The following is a 22,179-nucleotide window of genomic DNA, read 5'->3' as shown; positions in this document are numbered from 1 at the left end:
AGGTAGCCCTCTTGAAAGAATAATCAACCATTCCTAACCTTCCCTGATGGAAGGAGAGAACTAGCTGTAGATGCTCTTAGCATTACCACCTATATGGTCTGGCTAAGCGTATATCTACATTGAAATCATGGAGTGAGTGCAGCTTGTGTAGACATACCTGAGCTAGCTTTAATGGCGCTAGCTCAGGTACTGGAGCAGTAAAGCCATGGTAGCATGGGCTAGCAACCTAAATAATTACCTGAGGGGCTGGGACGGCTTCTATAGCCTTCCCTGACACCAGCACATAGTTAGCTAGGATATGTCTAACACAAGCTGCAACTACAGCCTGTGATTGCAATGTAGACCTTAAATCTGCCTGCCTACAGGATAAAGTCTCTGGAGCACCTGAAGGTGCTCCCTGCAAGCCAAATGGACTTTAGAGCCATGGATTATCAGGTAATCTCTGGGTGCATCTATACTACACTGGTATAGCAGCTATGTTGGTGTAGCATAGATACTTCATGCACCCATGGAACAAGTTTTTCCATCAACGTAGATAATCCACCTCTGACTGATGGTAGCTGGTCAGTGGAAAAATTTCTCAGTTGACCTAGCTGCATTGTCAGTGGGGGTTATGTCTACTTTACTATGTCACACAGGGTGACACATTGTTCACAGCTCTGAGCAACATAGTTAGGTCAGTCTACGTTTTAGGTGTAGTCAGACCGTACTACATTACTTGCAGATAGAAAATGTAATTGTCCAGTTATGTATCTCATTACAGCCGGCTGGACAAAGGCCTGGCCCTGCTGGTCAGGGAGCGGAAGACTGACTTGGTTATAATTGAAGGGATGGGCCGCGCTATCCATACGAATTACTATGCAGTTCTGCAGTGCGAGAGCCTCAAACTTGCCGTCATCAAAAACTCATGGTTGGCTGATCGGCTGGGCGGGAAAATCTTCAGTGTCATCTTTAAGTATGAAGTGCCACGCAAGTGACTGGGGCTGGAGGCCTGAAGCGTGGCAGCAATGGACTTGCACTAGTTTTACTTTAATTGTAAAGAATGTATTTTTATTACGACAGGGAAAATGAGTTCACATGAAATTCCATATTTATATTGTGCTTTGTGACTTAAAGCAACAATATTCATTATATAAAAAAAATATACACCCAAAATATATATGTATATCACTCACTGTTTATTTTGGTAAGTGTTTATTTTAATGCTGCAGTATTTGTGATGGAAAGACTTTATTTTTTTGTTCTGTGAGACATTCATATAGAAATATATTTAAATGTCTATGAAATCTTTTTATATATCTCTGCTTACTATGCCAGCAGTGACTTGGCACATACCAAATAGAGTTTTTAAAGTGCTGAAAATGTTTGACTTTGCATTTGAATATTTTAGTTCATGAAATACTTCAGACCTTTCTAAATTCTCTCTAGTTAAGCTAGGAAGAGACTTACTCCCTTGCAAGCTCTGAGCAGTGTTATTTCAGACACATAGGAACCTAGAACAGTAACTGACCTGATCGTCAATGAGAGAAGCAGATGGGAGAGTTATTGCTGCTAAGATTTATCCATCTGCTACAGGGTGAAGTTAAATTCCTGAAGCTTACCCACTTCCATTCTTGGCTCTTATAGCCTTCTGGATCCCATCTAAATGTGTTAAGGAAAACCAATCTCTTCAGCTAAATTGTCTAAATTTTTAGGACTGAACCAAAGCAAGCTAAATTCCTCACCTATACAGCTACTTAAATTACACCAGGAATTAATCTGGAATAAGGCCTTCAAATGGAAGAAGAGAGTACGTGGGAATTCTTGATGTTCCTGTACCCTAAAGACAGAATCAGCTTGTTAAACCCTCCCTTGCAATAAGGTGTTGGCCAAACGTACACACATCCATGCTAAATTACTTGGCTTTTATTGATCAGCTCAAAGCACTGTACCTATACAACTAACAAGTGACTTCAATTACTTGTCTTTATTTAAGGGAAACTGGAGCAGAGCTGAAATGAATGTGAGCATGACTTGGAGTGCTATAGCCAGATCTTCAGCATCAAATAGCCATTCAGCGTGAGTGGTAATAACTCCCACTAGGGCATTCTCCAAGGCTACCTGGGAGAAGATACCTGTTTCTCCCCTACTCCTGATATTCTAAATAGTGGAAAATCTGTAGTAACATACACCTGCTAGCTGGTGAAGTCTCCATTAGCTTGCAAAGAAAGATACTCCATATCCTTCACTGACTTTCACTGTAAAACTTTAAATATAGCAGCAGTATCCTATTGTATCTCGACTCCAACTCCACGTAAGTCTCTCTAGGGTACTTACACACCCACCCCTGTGTTGCATCTGAGCAGCTAAAGGAAAAAAAATTTTTTTTTTTTTTTTTTTTAAACCAACCAACTGCATGAGTGGGGACGTACCTCTTCATTTTACTGGTAGACCGCTGAGACAGAAATGCCATTCCAATGCCTGGACCCCAAGGCCATCCTTCTGCTGCAGGCTACATGAATATGGCATTCAGAAGGGACTCTAAATACAACCCTGCTACTTCTAATTAACAGGTCCCAACAAGTGTTGTCAAGAGGGATGAAAGAACAAAGTCAACTTGTCAGGAACTAATTGAATTTAGTTTTAAGTAAGTCGCAAGCTCTTTTTCAAACAACTTTTTTTTTAAGTGGGCGGACTGGTTACCTTTGCAGTAGTGACAGGCTTTCATAGTTTTGTTTTAAATAGCATTTGGTAGGTGGCTCTCAGCCTTGTATTAAAGCACTAACTTATTTCTTACAAGAGGAGAGAGAGTCTCGGCACAGAAGTCTGCTCTCCCCCTGAAGCACCATGTATCTGCACAGTAAGCCAGAAGGGGAATATGAACCATAGTCAACATCCTTATTCTTCCCTCACCACCCAGCCAAACAGGAGGTGAAGGTCTCTTACCTTTCTGGGCGTAGATGGAGATCACCACACACTTTATTCTCCCTTAGATTAGATCCCTTATATCATTCAACCGAAACAAACCAGATGGACAGGAACATTGAATGTTTAATTTGAAAATTCCAACTCTGTACTAGCCAGCATTAAACATGTCCTTAAGTAACTTCAACCAAGTGATCAGACTGTACCGCTAACGTTTTTAGCATCCCTTATGCTCTGAAAGAACTGTTAGTTGCCAGGTGCAAAGATACGCTCTCCAGGTGTTTCTGCTAGCACAAGGCAATGCATGTTTCTCAAGCTTTGCAGTTGCCAATATTCAATGTTACTGAAACTGCCTCTGCCTCTTTACCCTTTCCCACTACATCCAAGCAAAACTAGCAGCAGATAGAAGGCAGTATATACAGGAGGGCAATGCACATGCTGTGTAACATGCTCTGCCACCAAGCCCAGAGCGTTTGATATGCTGAAAGGCAACGAAAACTCAAACCAAGCGTAATGACAATGCAATGCAATGGTCGATCACACATTAGTTAAGCTGTGACCCTTTAAATTGGCCCTGCTGATTTAAGAGCCAGGTTATTTTAGTTGATTTACCTCATTTTATCTAGTTCAAGCTCAGCATAACTGAAGCTGTTAATATTCCATTGAAGTCACTCTTTCCACGGGTGGCTGATACTAAGTGAGTCATTCAATTCGAAAACTGCAGGCAGCAAGATTTGCATCCCCCGCCCTTTTTTTTTTTTTTTTTTTTTTTTTAAAAAGTCCCATGCCAATACATTTTCACTAGGAAAAACTCACCTTTGTGTGGTAGGTGAGTGAGAGACCTAGGAACCCGAGACTGGAAGTTTTGCCTGGGAGTGAATCTCAACCATTGTGCCCTTCAACATGCTCTTGGCTAGCAGACTTGTTTTGAAATCTCACTTGGAGGAAGTTCTACTGATGAACATTGGCAGGTGCCAAGCAGCTGCATTAACTTAAAAGCTAAATATCACAGTTTGCCTTTTAATACAGTTGTTCCCATGCTCTGGATCCGAGTAAGTGTATTTTGTCCAGCAAAGCTTTTCTTTGATACTTGTTGCATTTTCAGTATTCAAAGCTCTGTACAGACACGATCTTTGTCATCCTGAAAAATGGCAGGCAGTAACCTAGGCAGCACCTTGGAAAACACTGCTCATTCTATTTTACACTGCTCCTGAAGTCTCATTCTAGTCTCCTACGCTTGGGTCTAGACTATTCCCACTGATCCCCCTTCACTCACAGCTCCAGTTTTGAGCATTTTAAAAAACAATTACCACTGATGGAAGTTGCTGGCTTGACAGCCACAATCCTCTGCTTCGTCACAGAGCAGGTACAGCCCAGGGGACAGTGCAGAGACACATTGGCGGCTGTTGCTTATGTGCCTCAACTCTGAGCTTGCACGGTCCACTTCTAAAGATACGTCTACACTGCAGCCGAGGGCGGGACTGGCCCAGCCCGGAGACAGACCTACGCTAGCTGGTACTCGAGCGAGCTTACTCTACCCAAGCTGCTAGTCACATCCCCAGCTGCAGTGTCACCATATGCTAAGAGTCCGTCTACACTGCAGTGAGGTGTGATTGTGGCGCACACAGATGTCCCCAAGCTTCAAATAACAAAAGAAGTGAAGCTGTGGCAACATGGGCTAATTTCTTCAAAACATACCCGGGGGCGGCCTATCCAGCCCATGCTGCTAAGGCTTCCCTGTTACTGTTAGGTGCTGCAGCCACACTGACAAGTCCAGTGTAGACAGAACCTCGTATGAATGAGGTGCTCATTCGCCACGTTTGCTCAGTCCTCAACCTTTGCGCTGGGACGGTTTTACGTAGGCCACCCAATAGCCATCAGATGCTGACACCTTCAGTCATCATTGCTAGGCTGAATGTAGCGCTCTAGAGCGGCTAGGATCTAGAATCAGTCCTCGGAGCTATTTAGTTCTCTGTATGCGGTTCAATCCTTACAGAGATTGACCTTTCCTAGTGCTAGGGAAGCTACAGAGATAGAAAGCCAGTGCAGAGAAATAGCTACTATTGAATACACACAGTAGGAAAGAAATTGATTAATACTGAGACTCCACTCCCCAAAGAGCTTCTTATGGTTTAACCCTTTCTGGATTCTCTCTTGCACCTTCTTTTATTCTGAACCGATGACTCATCTCCTCCATGAGAACAGAGCAGCAAGATTTCTGAAAGACACGAAGGGGGTGGGGGGAGAAGACGGTGTTCCATGTGACCCAGAAAAGTCCCCATTAATGTACACAGTGTCTCGAGTCAGCTGAGCACAACAAGGCTGAGCTCCAAGCACAGGAACGGCAAGAACGGTAGTTTCTTTGCATTCGTTCCCTTGGCAAAGCGTTCGCTGGAGCGACTGGTACTTTAGAACAAATTGATCATTGCCAAGGAAACAGGAGAGAAGTAGCAAATCAAGTGGGTGTACTGCCAAGACTTTCCACTTGCACCAGTTTTACAGCAGCATAATTTAAGCAATGCAGTTGACGTTAATTCTGACACACACTCGTCCTCTGTCTGTCCACACCCAGCAAGTTCGAAGGCACACGAATACTAACCGATAACTAGAGTTAAGAAAAATACTTGATTTTTTTGTTTTATCTCCTCCAGTTTATTCCCTAAATGAATTCATAACCCTCAATGATATCATCACGAATCGCAGGCTGTGGAAATGTTATAGATCATCACTTTAAGTGAGGAATAAACGGAGTTCTTTCCATAAGGGAGATCTTACTTTTGTGCAAAGATCTGTAGTAATACAGAAGGATTGTTTCTAAGGATACATCTACGCTGCAGCTAGAGATGTAATTTCCAGCTGGGGTAGATATAGCCACAGTGGCTTTGATAGAGATAGCAGTGTAGCAATGGTGTCATGGGCTAACAGCTCATGTATAATCCTGTCTGAGATCCTAGGTACATACTCAGACACTAGCTTTGTGACATCTCCAGTTGCAGTGCAGATATACCCTGTGTCAAATGTTTTCCACCAGGCGAGGTCCCAGACACCTCTCTGACTCGCTAGTTACAGTGTGCTGGGGGCGGGGATCTAGGTCCATTGCATGAGAGTAATGCTGTGCAAAGGTAAGGAGGCGTCACAGAGCCACTTACCTTCTCCCGTTCAGCAGCATGTCGGCTCTTGTTTGACAACTCCACCAAAGCCACAATCACTCCCAGCGCGAGGCCAATCGCAAGAACCAGGAAAAGTCCACCCATGGCTTGGGGTTTCAGAGGACTCCATGTGTCTGAACCCTTATGGAAACAGGTGGTCTCCCACCACTTGTTACGCAGATAGTCCAGGTCGCCTGATTCGCCCAGTTTCAGGACAGCAAGGGAGAGTTTATTGGCCCATGGTGATCCTGGAGGGTAGCAGAGAGAAATGAATTGGAGCATTATACGACAGTTGCATAATTTAATGATAGCCGCTTAGGCACAACCCATAAATACACAGCGTGCAGTCAGTTGGCTGCTGCTTACCACCTCTGGGATGGCTGCAGTCCAGGGATGTTGTGAGTGTGTAACTGTTGAAGCTCTTTGAGAGGAAAGATGGGATAACCGTGACAGACAATGTTAAATCTTTGCATTTTAAAAACAAACAGTCATCTCTCAAAACAGCCAAGCAGTGGGAGCGGCTGAGTTGTTGAACAGCTATGCTATCCTCATGCCAGTCTGCCTAAACAAATAATTAAAGAAATTCAGGGAAAGACAATGTAAAAAGTACAGGCAGAACAGCCATTAAAGAGAACAACCATCAAAGCCTTCCCAGGAGGTGGCAGCAAACTTTTAATTTTTTTCTTTTTAAGTCCTCAGACTGCATCGGCTGCTATTCTGGGACGTTGGGGCTACAGAAAAAAATTAACCAATCACTGACTGGTGCGGGATTCTTTAGCTCTAAAGAATGAAGGGTCCGTCAGAGAGCAAAACTTTGGGAGCCCAAAGTCATCAGCAGAATTAATACGCTGGATATTGACGTTGCTTTGTGTCACTGAGCTCCCCTCAGAGTCTCATGGCAGGAGAGGCTGTTTGGACCTGGCCCATTGAAGTTGTCCTATGCCCTATGTGCCGGCAGAAGGGCACTGAAGTGGATCTAGAAATCAGGGGTTCTTAGCTCGGTGGCACAGTTGCTGCAAGTGAGTTGAAAGGAACTGGCGGGGCGGAAACAAAGCAGCAGATGTGTCTCACCCTTTGCTGTAGCAATGCCGAATCCCCTCGCTCCAACGACCTCGGGGGCCCTCATCAAATTGCAGTGCCTGGCTACCAGAAGGTCTTGCGATATGGATTCCCCGATGAAGGCATAATTCGATTCCAGCACACGCTGAACCGCCTCGTGGTAGTTTTTGACTAACACATAGTCTCTCCTCTTGTCCATGTACTCATAGATCATCTGATGGATGGGATTCCTGGAGTTCTGCAGCCCACAAAGTAAAGCGTCAAACCTCGCAGTGATCAAGGGAGCTGCCGTAATAGACCAGTGTGCACCAACTGCAAAATAGCCGTCTGGAGAAGATAGTTTAAACTCTCTCTCCCTCTGAGCCTCTGTCTGAGAGCTGCCAATGCGGGGAAGTTAACCAGTCTCTCAGGGAAGTACACAGGTTTCAGATAAAAGGTAAAGCGTCACCAGGCAGACCAGGGACACACAGCTTTAGAAGTCAGCAAGAACTGAAGCGGGAACACATTCAACCTATCCAGGAAGCTCACTAGCTAAGCAAAAGAAGCTCATCAAAGCTTGGCTGGCATAAGTGGTCTATGTGCGGAGTCTGACTCTAAGCACAATCGCAGCCCCCTGGGCTCGTAGGGAATCTACTAGAGGGTCAGGCACCTTGAAGAACTGAAACGTGGAGGAACTTTCTATTGTCCCAAACTCGATCTCTCTCTGCTTCACGAGATCTTCAAAAGTCTGGATCGGGAGCGGCTCATTCCCAGAGCGCAGCAAGGCGGTGGAATTGGCAATGTAGGCCGCCAGCAGAGAGATAGTGAACAGCCACCAGATGGCAGCGATGATTCGCCCGGATGGTGCTCTGGGATAAGGCGCGGCACCTGCAGAGGAGAGGAAGAGGCAGCCACAGGGTTAGCAGCTTGACACGCGCACAAAAGGGAGAGCGAGGGCAGCTGGTAGTGTAGCCGTGCACACGTGTGTTTAAAAAGTGCGTTTCTCTTTATTTAATGACAGAAACTTCCCCTGCAGCGCTAGAGACCAGCCCACAGCAGTCTTGTGCTAGTGCAGGAGCCCTGGAAAGCAATACTGCCTCAGCCCGATTCACCCACCCGCTGCATGGAAACCCCACCAACGGCCAAAAGCAAAGGAGAGGTTGGCACCCTCTGACCTCAGAAACACCAGTGTGAAGTTAACGTCCCTTCAAACCACCTCCCCCGCCCCTCCGGTACTCAAGCAGAGCGATGAGTAAGGTGCTGTCTGCGGACAATACCCTGTAGAGGCAGGGCACAGTTAGTGCTGCTGGACGTCCTGCTGAGATGCCATTCTCAACCAAAATCAGACGGGCAGGGCAGTCCATAGAGCATAGCAGCCTCCCCCCCCTCCCCCACAGCCGCAGGCAAGGTCTTTACACCGCGATGGAGGTGGGTCGAAATGGTACATCGGCTCCTGACAGCTGTAGATCATAGAATCATAGAGTATCAGGGTTGGAAGAGACCTCAGGAGGTATCTAATCCAACCCCCTGCTCAAAGCAGGACTAATCCCCAACTAAATCATCCCAGCCAGGGCTTTCTCAAGCCTGACCTTAAATTTAGCTGGTCACACCCATAGCCACACTAGTGTCCTACCTTGCAGGGTAAGAGCTCCCGCTCCAAACCAGAGGCTGTTCAGAAAGGTGAAGTGGTTCTCCTCACTCTTGGGCTCTTTCCATTCACAGGGGCTCAGCCTATGGAAAGAAACCAGGTGTCACAAGAGCCCTGCCAGCATCAACCACAGAGGGGCCGGGGTTGTTCCGTGCCTCACACAGCTCCAGTCTAGGATTCAGAGTGACTGTGTTCCTGTTTGGAGGACCGGAGGTGAAACGCAGCAGGGGAGTTGCGCCTTAGACACAAACATGGTCAGGTTTAAGGGGAGAGAAATTAATCGTGATGAAGGTGAAAGCACAGGGATGAAATTCATGTGTTTAAATGGAGCATCCAAAGCTTCTTACAATGTTAGAGACATGGTGCACTGTGACTAGGGTGACCAGATGTCCCCATTTTATAGGGACCATCCCGATTTTTGGGTCTTTTTCTTTCACCCCCCCGTCCCGATTTTTCACTTTTGCTGTCTGGTCAACCTAACTGTGACTATCTAGAGGGGAAGAGACCCTGATTTTGCTGTGATCTCTCAAGTACCATGGGCCTTAAAAGAGACACTTTATCTGCACTTTTAGCCCAGTGAGCTGTTCTGAGGTGTGCAGGAGCAAATGCTGCCCAGTGCTTTGGCTAGGAGTAAGGATCTGTTTGGTGGCTGGGGAAAGCAATGGGTCCCAGAGAAAGCCAAACAGACTGTACAGAGCAGCAGATGTATTTTTACCTGGCTGCAAGAAACAGGCAGAGGCAGGTCAGCAGGTAAGCAACCATCACGCCAGTCCAGGTCTCCTTACTGAAGGGAGCGAGGAAGCCGAAGAGAGAGGCACCCTGGGAGGCAGCGTCCTTCCTGAGCAGGATCCCAATCCCCGTGGCCAGGAATGGCGTGGTGAAGGAAATCACCTCGTCCCTCGCAGACGTGATCGTCAAGGGAGCCACAGCGAGGTCTGCTTCCTGCAGGGCAAGCCGGGACGTCGGTCTCAGCAATCCTTAGGACACGAGCTGGGGGCGTCTCAGTTCCCAGTGGAAAAAGGTGGCCACCGGACAACCCCCACTCCGTCCTCCTTAGCAGCCTCCTAGTTGCCATTCTGGCAAACCAGCCCCATTTCGGGAAGAGCCAGGGCTGAGACACGAGCTCTGCCTCACTTCTCCAGGCTGCAGCATTTACAGCGTGAGCCAGAGCCAGGATTTGGAGGGCTGGGCCGGACTCAGGGCAGCACAGGCTCTAACTTGCAACTTGCCACCAGGTGGCAGCACAGGACAGGACAAGGAGCCCATAAAAACGTGTCCTTAGCTAGTTTATTGTAATTAACTTAGCTGGATTCACCCAAAGAAGCCGCTTTCTCCCTCCCTCCTCCTCCGAAATCTACCAGGAGCTACATACACTTGGGCTGGCCCTTTATTTCTGGACCAGCCCTGCCATGTATCCAGATAGATCCATGGAATGTGAAGAACAGGACGCATACTGCTATGACCAAGAGTTTAAAAGTTACCCATGTCGGTCCCAGGAAATCAGAGAGACAAGGCAGGTGAAGTCGTATCTTTTACTGGCCCAACTTCAGGTGGTGAAAGAGACAAGCCTTCGAGCTACACGGAGCTTTTCTTCAGGTCAAGAAAACGTGTCTCCTTCCCCAACAGAAGCTGGTCCAATGAAAACTAGGACCTCACTCACCTTGTCTCTTTGAAAGTTGGCAAGTGAATTTGTCCCAGCCTCCAAGGTGTTTGCATCAGTTTCATTCTGACCCCACGATACTAGCTAGCAAGGGCTGCACCTCAGGTGTATTTCAGCCAACTGTTTGGTTTTAAGACAGTTTCCTTTAAAGCCTTTATCTTTGCCCCATTAAAGTGAATGGAACTTTGTGGACACTCAGTTGCAATCCAGTATCTCTCAGCAGTCCAAGAGGCAGCACAGCCTAGTGGTCTGAGCACAACACAGCAAGTCAGGAACTCCCACTTTCCTCTGTGGTCTTGTGCACAGTCACTTCCCAGCTCCATGCCTCAGTTTCCCTATCTGAGGAATGGGGAGAATGCTACTGGCCTTCCTCACAGGGAGGCCTCCATACCAAACGCTTGCCAAGTGCTGCGTGAAGAGATGTGCTAGGCACTTGGATGGTTAGTGCCAAGGTGAAGTGGGCAGGTGACAGCTCCCTGGGGTTGTCAGGGAAACAACAATCCCCAGGCGGGGGGGGGGAGGGGCGGGGGGAGCTGTCACAGCCAGCAAATAAATGAACTGCTAACCTGGTTGTTTCCACCCCCACACCTGGGGAAGTTCAGCCCTCCCGAGAAAAGTCACCTGTCTGACGATCTCGCCGACCATCCCGGTCCAGTTCCCGCTGGAGGAGACCGCCCCGTAGCGGCCATCTTTCACTATCGTCACCTTGTAGTTGAAGTGCAGCATCTTGGCGAGCTTGTCCAGCAGATCCAGGCAGTAGCCCTCCAGCTCTGTGCCTCTTGCCATCGCATAGGGGTCTTGCTGCACCCAACGGGGGAGGGGGAGGATGTTTGAAACTAGACAGTTCCACCATCACGAACCGGAGCCCGGCTCTGAGATCCCTCCCGGTTTCAGCAGCCTCCACCCCCTTGGCCTGCCAAACCCCCAAAGATGGCACCCTGCAGATGCAAGACCTGGCGGTAGAACCCAGGAACTAGCTGTAGTGCTTCCAGGGCCTGGAAATCTGCTCCCCTGGGAGCCTCCCCACACATCTCCTGTGCTAACAGTCGCTCATTCACATGAAACGTTGAATTCGTCACCAGCCCCTGTATGGGACTCCCCCACTCTTAAAGCAGGGTGGCCTCATTTTTGACCACTTAGGCTTTTATTTGCTTTTCACATGATCTGTTTCTTGCTTTTGAGTCTCCCGGCAGTGCTGAGCAACAAGTCTGGTCACTACCGACTTCCGCTGCGGGACATGAGCAACTCCTGCTATGCTCAACAGGCGTTGGCCATGTCTATCTGGGAACAGGCCTGGCTCTCAAGATAATACATGTTTGAAAGAAGCATCCACCCAACCCTCCTGCTGGATTGGGCCTGTTCTGTCCTGGAAGCCGCCGGTCACCCTTACCTCTAGCCTGGCTAGCTGTACCTGAGCGCCCTGGGAAGGCTCACTGAAGGCAGACAGAGGAAGGGAGTTTGGACTCAAAAACAGACAAAGCCACATGAAAGCCTCGGGATGGGATGAAGAGACTCCGTTACCCCAGCCACTAGCAGCAACGCCCTCCTCGGCCTTACCAGGATTGTTGTGACAGTCAGCGTCTGAGGATCCGTTGCCCCTTGTCCTTCCTCATCGCCGCCCTGCAGTGCAAAGCATTCGAGGTGAGCAGGTGGATCTCAGCCATGAAGGGCGTCCGCTCAGCCCGACCCATTGTTATTTGTATTGTACCTTGGGGCCTGGTCATGGATAAGACCCCATAGTGCAAGGCGCTGTACAAACACAGTACACAGACGGTCCCTGTCCCAAGGGCCTTACCATCTAAATGGTGCCACGGAATTAGCGAGTCTGCTTTCAAGCTGTGGGAAAGCAAATGGCATGTGCCATCAGGAGTGAAGGGACAGCTGCAAATTCCACCTTCCACCCATGCATTGAGGGTTGGACGCTGGCACGTTCCTGACAGCAATGAGTTAATCCTACAGACCTTGACACCCTCTCTCTGCCCCTTCACACGTTGTAACGGGGGCAGCACAGTGTAGTGGATAGAGCCCTAGACTGGACTTAGGAGACCTGCATTCTATTCTCAGCTCTGCCACGGTGACCTCTCTGTGCCTCAGCTTCCCCACCTGTAAAATGAGGATAGTGATACTGACCTCCTTCATAAAGCGCTTTGAGATCCACCGATAAAAAGTGCTGCATCAAAGCCAGACACTTACCAACACGGCCCTGCAAAGTGCTGGATAAATACCCTCTACCCCCACAAAAGGTGACCGTTTAATATCATTATCCCCAAGTGACAGATGGGGAAACCGAGGCACATGGCGATGCCAAGGCCAGCAGAAAAGCGAAGTGTCTCCTTTTGAGGCGCTCGGCATGGAGATGGGAGAAAGGGCTCGATCTAGCAAAGCAGGCTCACTGCTGCTTTCTAAACCGGGACTCTGGGGCAAACGCATCTCACAGGCATGTGTTAAATGGCTCTAATAATGGCAGACCCACCGCTGGGGTTTACCCGATTCACACACTAAACACCTGGCAATGTCCCCAAGGTCTTCTGACCCTCCCTGCCAGGGCAGGCGGGCACTCGCAGCATCAGAGTGCCACACCTCCAAAGTATTAGGTTTTGCAGCAATCCACTTGCCACATGGTTCTACAAGAGCACAGGCCCCGTTCCTCCAGTGCAGTCTCCCAGAAGTCCGAGCACCAGGGGGCCATGTTCAGGGCAGCCAGCACTGAATATTTAGACTTAAAGAGCCAGATTCTCAGCTGGTGTAAATTGGCACAACCCCACTGCAGTCAACGAAGCCCCACCGCTTTTCACCCGCTGCGACGCGGGCCCAGTGATACGTCTCCCCCTCCCCCTTGACTCCGTCACCTGTCACTTGCTCCCCAACGGTAATTAATAAATCACAACCATTTACTTTATCTCGTGTTGCCAACATATTTTACCCAAACAAAAATCACTTTCAATGTTGTCTCGCTTCTTGGGATACACAGCACATACACATTCTTTCAAAAACGATCAATTTACGCTGCAGACAAAACAGCTGGAAGCCAATTAAGGCCTCATTAGAGCTCACTTCCAGGAGGCACAGAACAGCAGGGAGCATTCGATAAGGGGGAGGCAAGGAAAGCACAGATTCAGTTCTGCATGGAGCACTGAACAGTGTTTTCCTACCTTCACAGCCCTCGCACAGCCACCGTGTCAAGGTGTTAGGGCCAGAACCTGACCTATTACATCTGTTTTGCTGCCCAAAGAAAAACCAAGCGCTATTATTTTTGCAGGAGGTACAACAGAAAAAGGGGGTCTGATCTCCCAGGGTATTGAGTGCCCCTGGAATGGAAGGAGCTGGGCACCTCCCAGAATCAGGTCCTGAGTTGGGGGCCGTCTGTCAGCAGTTAACGAAGACGCTGTTCTAGAAGCAATGCTGCCACTGCCACTCGAGCACGAAGCGCTGTAAACGTCCGACGAGCTGCGTTCATTTCAGTTCCATTTAAAGAACTGAATGAGAGGAAGAGACAAAAACTTTCCCGACGGGAAGAGTCGCGTTGATAGGGGAGGAAATAAGTGACCCTGCAAGAAGCTGAAGTCGTTTTTTTTATCAGCAATCCAATGAATGAATCAATCTGTTTATCTACCTGCCTCCCTGTCAGAAGCAGCACAACCTGGTGGATAGAGCACCAGCATGGGAATTTGGGGTATGTCCTTACTGCAAAGACGTGCCCCCAAACCCCACTGCAACTGCCACAGGCTTGCAAGGCTTATGCTACAAGGCTAACTATAGCAGTGTAGATATTCCTGCTGGAGCTGGTGCCTGAGCTCCAAAACCCACCCCCTTCGCCGGATTCCAGAGCCGCCTCCAGCCAGAATGGGAGCAACCACGCTGCTACGGTTAGCTGCAGAGCGCCAGCCGGAGCCAGCTGCCCCAGGTTCAGACTGGCTGACACAAGGGGTTGGTTTTTTGGAGTGTAGCCATAACCCAGGAGAGCTGGGTTCTGTTCCCCACTCTGCCCTGCTGTGTAACCTTGGATAAATCACTTCCCCTCTCTGTGCCACTGTTTCCCCTCCCTCCCTTTGTGCACCATGCACAACGGAATCCCTAGCTTGGCTTGGGCCTCTATCCACTACTTAACATCAATATAATATAGGGTTTGTGTACCCAGCAGCTGGAGTCAGGTAGATACACCGGTGCTAGCTTGAATCTAGCTGGCGCGACTCACACAGCACTGAAGGCATGACAGTGTGGACCTGGCTCAGACCAGGAAAGCAAGCGTGTACCCCGGTTCCAGGCAGGTTCATGCAGCACATGCCGTCACGTCTTCATTGCCAACCTGAGCTGCGTGAGCCAGATCACAGCTAGTGTGGGGATGCCTATCGGAGCTGCTATCAGACCTGCAGTTCATTTCCAAGCAGGCTTGGAAGGATTAGATTTAATTAGTAAATGTCCTTTAATTGCCTATTTCTTCCTTCATGCAAAAACCTGAGGCACTGTCTCCCCTTTCCCCTGAGTTATTGTTAATTGAAATTATTGGCAGTTAAAACACAACTTGAGGGCTAAGAACAAGGATTTTGTGCGTGTCTGGCTAAAAAAGCAGCATTCCATCATGCTGAAAAAACAGACTATCCAGTGTTTGTTATGACCCTCAGTGAGGAGTTTATTTCTATCGTCCTGAAATAATAATAGCTGATGGTGGGTTTTTCCTGGAGGCTTATTTTGATAGAGCAAAAAATGTAAATCCATTTAAAAAACACACACAAACAGATGTCATTAACTATGAACATTCATTACAAAAATTAATCCTTCCTGAGCGAACTTTATGCACTGAAAACACTAATACCAACAACCCACTCTGGAGTGAACAGGCCTTTTCACATGAACATTCGCAGCGGTGTACTAACAAACGTTGCCGTACCTTACTGACAGCGTTTCCAGTCTCGATAGCTCCTGTAAATACAAACAAGATGTTTTTGGCAAGGGTTACTCTACCTTTAAAGGGAAATGATCACGTTTCCTAGGGGGGCATTCGATCCAGAGAATGACTCTCCTTGACTTCAGAGGGCTCTGTATCAGGCTGAGTTTGGCTTCACAACACTTGATGGGTTTATTCTGGGTGCTCCCTTGTTCCCATCACACGGTTAGTGGGCAGCAAATACCTATAGATACATGTGGCCAATGCCACAATCCCAGCAGCCCCCGGTACATAAAGCCCAAAATGTTCACTCCAGGAAAGGGTGCCCAGGGACCTCACCTGCATCCCTACGGGAAAGCCCTGTCGCAGCTGATAGTGATGGAGACACGTTCCCTAGTGTTTTTGAACCATCTTCCCTATGAAATTCTGTAGGGGGAGGGAGGGAGTTATTAAAACCCCCCACCCAGACATCAGAGCAAGGCTCCCATGCTCTCCAGTTGTATAGGGCCATGGCAGGAGAAGGCATCCGGCCGTGCAGCCACCGGGGTGGCAGACAGGAATCATTCCCTGCCACACCGCATTGGGGAGAGCCCACTGGCCCTGGTGTAGCATGCGGGGCACTGGGAAGATGAAGTGTCTTTGGAAAGAGAGTGAAATGCAGACAGGCACCCCACTGAGGAGAGAGAGAACAGACTCCAGCCTGAGCTGCCACCTCGCTGTGCCACCCTTGGGAGCACACAGAACAAAATGCCAATTACTTCTACAGGAGTTGTGTCTGGTGCGTGACAGCACGGCCTAGTGGGCAGGGACTCAGGACACCTGGGCTCTATTCTTGGCTCTGCAACTGGCCTGCCGGGTGATATTGAGCAAGTCATTTCCCTGCCCTGTGCCTCAGTTTCCCCATCTGTGAAATGGGGACAAGGACCCTGCCCTCCTTGGTAAAGTGCTTTGAGAGCTGCGGCTGAAAAGTGCTGTATTAAAGCTGGACACTATTATTAGTGGTGAGATCAGGACTCCTGGGTTCTATTCCCAGCTCTACCACAGGACCTTGAACAAGTCCCCTTGAGCCTCAGCTTCTGCATCTGCAAAGGTCCAGCTAACACTCATCTCCTGCCCCGGATTGCAGGGCTAACTGGAAGTGCTTGGAGGTGCTGGACTAAAAGAGTGAACAGTCCAGAGCATCGTTTACTAGCTGCACAGACTCAGTTTTCCACGGGAAAACGCAGGCCCGTGTTTTGGGATGAGAGAGATACTGACCTACCAGCCTGCAAAGCCAAACCCCAAGCAGAATTCAGAGCACTGTCAAATGGAAGCTGCTGGGAAGCTGCTGGGCTCTTTCATTTAACAAAGGTTCATCAGTTTTGCCTCTTCTGTTCTCAGGCTGAACTCTGGCTTATTGTAGAACAAACCCGGCTTTCTCCGGGGAGCTGAACCTCCTCAAAGGAACTCGCTTGTTGTTTCAGAAGTTAGAGCCAGCACGAGTTCCCTTGGGCTCCTTTTTGAAGAGTTTCTTGGAACTCTTGGAAGAAAACAAGCGTCTGTATTGAAGTATTCAGCCCCCCTGCAGCAGCGCTGCATGGGGCCGGCCAAAGCCTCACTGTCGGAGCCGCATCCAGCTCTCACCGTGTGCAAGGACCGTAAATAACCGAGCGGGATAGCATTCGCTCCAAGCCCCGACAGCGCCATTTGCACCCAAATCCACAGCCGGCCCTTGGTGAGACTCCAAGGACACAGCACAAAATGAAGGGGGGAGACAGACGGGAGCTGTGAGCCACCCAGACACAGAGCAACCTGTGCTGGGGAGGGCTGAAGTGCTACGTCTAGACCACATAGGCGCTTGCTCCCTGCCCCTTCGACAGCAACAGGCTCTGCTCCAGGGCCAAACCACCACAGCCATTTCCCGCACCTGCGACAAGGGCCAAGCCACGGAACGAGACGTGGGCTCAGATTTTGCAGGCTGCAAAGGGTGGGAGGCTCTTGGGGCCAAGCCCGTCTCCAGGGTACCTAGGAGAGGCAGGGAGTGGGGGAAGGGGCAGGATGAAGGGACTGCACTGCAGAGGGGACACGTTCAGCCCCCCGGAGCGGTCTGGGCCTTGTGCACCACGGGAGGGGGGCTGTGATGGGCACGGACTGTGCATTTAGGGAATAGCACAGCCTGCAGCGCCTTCGTCCGCCCCCACTCCGTGCCCCTGAACTCGAGCCTTTCCCAGCGGCAAGAGGCCACCTCAGCTTCCTCAGCAACAGACCTGAGAACTGCAGGTCTCATATCCTCAGCCCTTCCCCCGTCCGGTCGACATGGCACAAGGGGCCTGCCAGAGGAGACCTTAGCCCAGGGCTTCTCCATTCTGCACAGGCAGCGAGAGACCCTGCACCACTATTCAGAGAAGGGGGCTTGACCCCCATTTCCTGCCCCCTCCCTGCTTGCCCTAGAGCTGGTTCCTGAAGCAGACTTGGGAGAACCTAGGAAGCGGAAGGAACCTGAGCAGCTGAACAGCCTGGCTGAGCCATCAGCTCCCTCGGCTACACGAGCCCCCTGAGCAGAGGAGAGCGAACTGGCTCCTTGTGCGGAGGGCTGAGGGAGGGGTGAACCTCCCCGTTCCTCACTGGGCCAAGCCCCTGCCAAGCTCCCGTTGCTGTCTGTGGGTAGCACTGGGGGATGCAGCATCAATTATCCATAAACCAAGCAGGTTCTCTCTCCCTCAAACACCTCCCTGGAGCCCCCTTGTTCCCTCAGGGACACACCATGCCAGGGAGGCCTGTCAGAGCGACTGGTTTCACACTTCCCTTCCAAGATGCTAAGTTACATGAAAATACCACTGGCAAGGGGCAGGTTAGAGTGGGGGATGCTGGGGAGATTTTAGCTACAGACACCTCACTGATGGGGTTTGGCAAAAGCCAGCCTCCCTTCCCAGTTCTCTCCAGCCATAGTTTGCCTCCTGGCCCCACTCATCCCCTCTACAACCAAAACGGAGACAGGAGACTCAGCCACGTCTGACGTGGAGACAGCGTGGTTACAAGCTGCAGCGTAGAAGAGACCTGGCTGTGCTCCTGTAGCCAAGCTAAAGCCTTGGACAGAGCAGATTACACAAGGGACAGTCCCTTATGCTCCCCTCAATGAGGGAGCTGCACAGGTGACCGCATCCCAATGTAGAGCGAGAATATGTCTGCATGGGTCCCTACCACTTCTGGGGCAGACTTTGCTCTCACCTGCCAGGCGCGATCCCCGCAGGAGCAGCAGACCCATCATCACACACAAAGCCAAGCGAAAAGCTTCCTCCATTAGGGCGGAAACAGCTGGTACTCAGAGGGAGCCCTGCTAGAGACAAAAGGCAGGTAGGGTAAAGTCAGTTTCACAGTTCACTAGGGTTGGGTAAATGTCACGGCATCTCGGATTTTCTGCATCATATTTTTAAAAATCTCCAGGTCTCCAGATGAAAGTATGACAGTTTACAGGACCTAGACATAACCAATACACTTGTTTAGGCACCTCACTGATGGGTCACCAGTGCATTTCACTGCAGCAAAAGGGCCATGCCATGCCACAGCAGGGCTTTCTCCAGTCAGTTCTTGCTAGGGTGACCAGATGTCCCGATTTTATAGGGACAGTCCTGATTTTGGGGTCTTTTTCTTATATAGGCTCCTATTACTCCCCACCCCCGTCCTGATTTTTCCGCACTTGCTGTCTGGTGACCCTAGTTCTTCCATCAGTGGGAGAGGGGAAACGGAGGGCCTACATTTCCTCCTCTGTCACAATCAGTGTGCCAGGGGCAGAAGGGAAGTGGCTGCAGATGTGTGTGGTAATGAGGTGCTAATGGGGAAGCAGTGCTCCTCATTAGCCTGCTTGGGCTGGCAGGGAGAAGAAAGAGTGGGCGCAGAGCAACTGGACACAGGCCAAGCACTGAAATCTTGCTGGTTTGTGCTGCAGCCCGAGTTGCAATTAGGGCAGGATAAACAACAAAAACGGGGGATTTGTTTTCTGGGAAAAGAGTCAGAATTACAAGTGTCAGCTTCATGCAAAACTTTTCAGGGATTTTTTCATCAGGATGCTTTGAAGTGAAACATTTTCATTCTGCACCAAACAGATTTCATTTTGAATGGTTGCCTCACAAAACTGGAAACGTTAGAACGTTATGAAATGATTTTTTTTTTTTACAGAAGTTTTCCTGAAAAGCCGTTTGTCATTGAAAAACTTTGATGAAAAATTTGCAACCAGCTGTAATTGCAATGACAAATGCAATGGTGCTGTATTATGCCAAGTCACACAAACCATTGCAACAGGCTCTATTCCCTCAGCACGAAACCACAAAGCCAGTGCCTGCCCCAGAGAGCTCACACTCTGGGCTATACAGGAGAGAGGGCGAGGTGCTGTAATCTTGGAAATGACTCGCTCCCTTAGTAGTTTGAGCAGAAATAGCTGGTTAAGAGACACGACAAGGAGAGGGATCTCTGATCCCCGGCCATAGAAAATAGGGCAGAGCAGCCGGCTAAGGCCAAGATTTTCAGAAGCAACTTGTTATTTTGGGTGCTCAATTTGGTGCATTTAAAAGGGCGTGATCTGCAGATAATGAAGCACCTGCCCTCTGGAGCTCAGCACCCCTGGCGGTGCCTCATGCAGGGCGCTCAGTAGCCAAGCACCCAAAATGACTAGCCACTTAAAAATCCGAACACACTTTTCCAAGGCCCTGCCCACACTGCTGAGTTACCAGGGCACAGTTTGGTAGCATCAGCAGCCTCTGGGGTTCCCACCGCCATCGCCTCAGATCTTGCTGGAGAGGGTAGATGGAATTCTCTGGCCTCCTCTCTGCGGAGAAAAATAGGTTTTTCCCCAAAGCTGATTCGCTCTCAAAACCCCACCTCACTGGCTGAATGAACTGGGTCTGCACAGCCTCCCAGAGCAGCTCCTGCCCCCTATCCCTAGTTCAACCCTTAGCCCAGGGAAGGGACCCGTGTCTCAAATTTGCCTTGCTCCAAACAAAAAGAACAGGAGTACTTGTGGCACCTTAGAGACTAACAAATTTAAGGTGCCACAAGTACTCCTGTTCTTTTTGCGGATACAGACTAACACGGCTGCTACTCTGAAATCTTGCTCCAAACAGCTCACCTCCTTTTTCAACTGGACAAACAGACAGCAGCTTCTCATCTTTGAATGCTGGGCTCAGGATTCATGGTCCAGTTCACACAGGTCAGATCTTGAGAGAGGGCTGGATCCAGGGAGGTGCTGAGCGGCTTCAGTTCCCATTAACAGAGGCACTTAGCACCACTCAGGATCCGGTCCAGAGAGACTGTCAGCTTGACAGCCAAGAGGGTCACAGCAAGTCTTGGTGCTTGGCAGACTCACAAAGCTCCCGCAGCTAGTCCCCTAGTGTGGGAACTGAGCAGGGGAAGGGACCCAGGGCTAAAACAACAAATCCAGTCCTCAAGTGCTAGCAGCTGGAGAGCTCCCACAGTGGCTCATTCAGCACCTGTGCTTCCCAAACTGCCTCTTAAATGCTTCCATTTATTTTTTACTTCTTCCTCCCAGCTCTAGTGGCGCTCACCCCCAGCCTGGGAACTGCACACACTCTCGACAACACAAAGACACGGTTGTTTCCCTAGCGGATTCTCTCTAGGTTTTCCTCCTCCCCTCCAAAGAGGAGCTGAAAGAAACCAACGCTGATGCAAAAGCAGCCTTTCGGGATAAACATTACAGCTGCCCTCCCTTCTTCATAAAGAGACTGCAAACGTGGGGTTTTATTGTTCAAATCCCAAAGGAAGGGGCCAGAATTCAGTCGGGGGTTCACACCTGAGTTTCTGGAAAACCACTGCAGGGTGGAGACTGATTAGCAGCTGCAGTTAGCTGTTGCCCGAACACCAGGTCAACCCGCCACCAGTGCACAGCCCCCCCGGGGTACACTGCAAACTGAGCTCTCAGCCCTTTACAACAGCGCACACACAGCAAAGTCCTGGATTTAGTTCTATACTCCCACCCACACCTCACCTCAAGGAATAAACTGGATTTGCGCTGACAGTGAATTGCCTGTACCAGCCATAAGGCAATCAGCCCGGTGAAACGCTGGTTAGCAGGACCAGATTCAGATGCTTACACTCAGGAATAAAACCCGGGAAGGCCAGGCAAACATGTCATGCTCCACTAGGAAACAGTGTGTGACTTGGTCCCAGTAAGCTCAGGCACAAGGGGAAGGAAAGCCCCGAAGGGTTTCAGGGCATCCCAGTCTACGGAAAGCTAGAGAGGGGGCTAGAGCGACGCAGCTCTAGGGGAACTGTGGCTTGCAGTCAGCATTACTGTTCTTCACAGGGAGAGGGCTAGGCACTTCACCAGAAGCAGGAGGGGAGACAAGCAGAGCTGGAACGCTCTCGCCCGCTACAAAAAGTTAACAAACACCAACACTGCCAGTATTACCAGCTCCACCGTTTGCAGAGTTCTTGCGAATTGCCACGTTCACTGCCAAGTCCAGCTAGCAGGACAGAGGAGCCCGGCGGACGGAGCTGAACAGACAGTGGTTAGCTGCACACATGCCCTTTCAGCTAAACAAGAAGAGGAGCAATTCAAGGTCGCGTCTCACTTACAGCGATTGCCTTTGCCTCTCCTAGGCTGGTTTGTCTGCCGGGGGATGAGGTCTCTGAGCTGGGATAAATCGAACGCGCAGGCTGGCTCGCCCCTTCCCCTAGATAAAGGGTCGGACTCAGGTAGGAGGAGCCAGGCGAAGGGGACTCCAGCAGGGAGAGGCTGGCTATTGGCAGCAAGAGCCCCTTGCTGCTGGGAGGGAGAGGGGGGCTCGCCCCCGTCCCCACGCAGTGTCATACCAACAAAGCGGAGGCTGAGAAGCAGCGTGCTCCAGCAGGCAGGATGCTGGGCTCTGCCACTGGCCCCCTGAGCGAGTCTGGGCAAACTCTG

General features: G+C 49.9%; 2 protein-coding genes across 3 annotated transcripts in view; one reads left to right on the top strand and one right to left on the bottom strand.

Moving 5' to 3' along the window:
• The window catches only part of PANK4 (pantothenate kinase 4 (inactive)), a 34,127-nt gene extending 30,178 nt beyond the window's left edge, over positions 1–3,949 (top strand). The window contains exon 19 of the mRNA XM_054009299.1: positions 764–3,949. Coding sequence (XP_053865274.1) covers positions 764–977 — 214 coding nt within the window. The 3' untranslated portion in view covers positions 978–3,949. The remainder of the gene's footprint in view (positions 1–763) is intronic.
• On the bottom strand, positions 3,013–21,941 carry LOC128826161 (probable glutamate receptor). Of its 2 annotated transcripts, none has more exons than XM_054009300.1 (11): positions 21,852–21,941; positions 18,492–18,600; positions 15,288–15,319; positions 11,957–12,019; positions 11,021–11,200; positions 9,455–9,681; positions 8,725–8,822; positions 7,762–7,979; positions 7,125–7,350; positions 6,054–6,301; positions 3,013–5,122 (listed from the first exon to the last, which is right to left on the bottom strand). In XM_054009300.1, the coding sequence occupies exons 2-11, from the start codon at positions 18,562–18,564 to the stop codon at positions 5,030–5,032; spliced, it is 1,458 nt and encodes a 485-aa protein (XP_053865275.1). In that variant the 5' UTR covers positions 18,565–18,600; positions 21,852–21,941; the 3' UTR covers positions 3,013–5,029. The 2 variants fall into 2 exon arrangements, with proteins under 2 accessions (XP_053865275.1, XP_053865276.1); XM_054009301.1 differs by having other exon boundaries at positions 18,492–18,597; positions 21,852–21,935.
• Between the last annotated feature and the right edge of the window lie 238 nt (positions 21,942–22,179).

This window comes from Malaclemys terrapin, chromosome 19 (assembly GCF_027887155.1).
Source record: "Malaclemys terrapin pileata isolate rMalTer1 chromosome 19, rMalTer1.hap1, whole genome shotgun sequence".
NCBI lineage: Eukaryota > Metazoa > Chordata > Testudines > Emydidae > Malaclemys > Malaclemys terrapin.
Note: the sequence above shows the minus strand (reverse complement) of the source record. Positions and strands in the feature narration are given on the sequence as shown.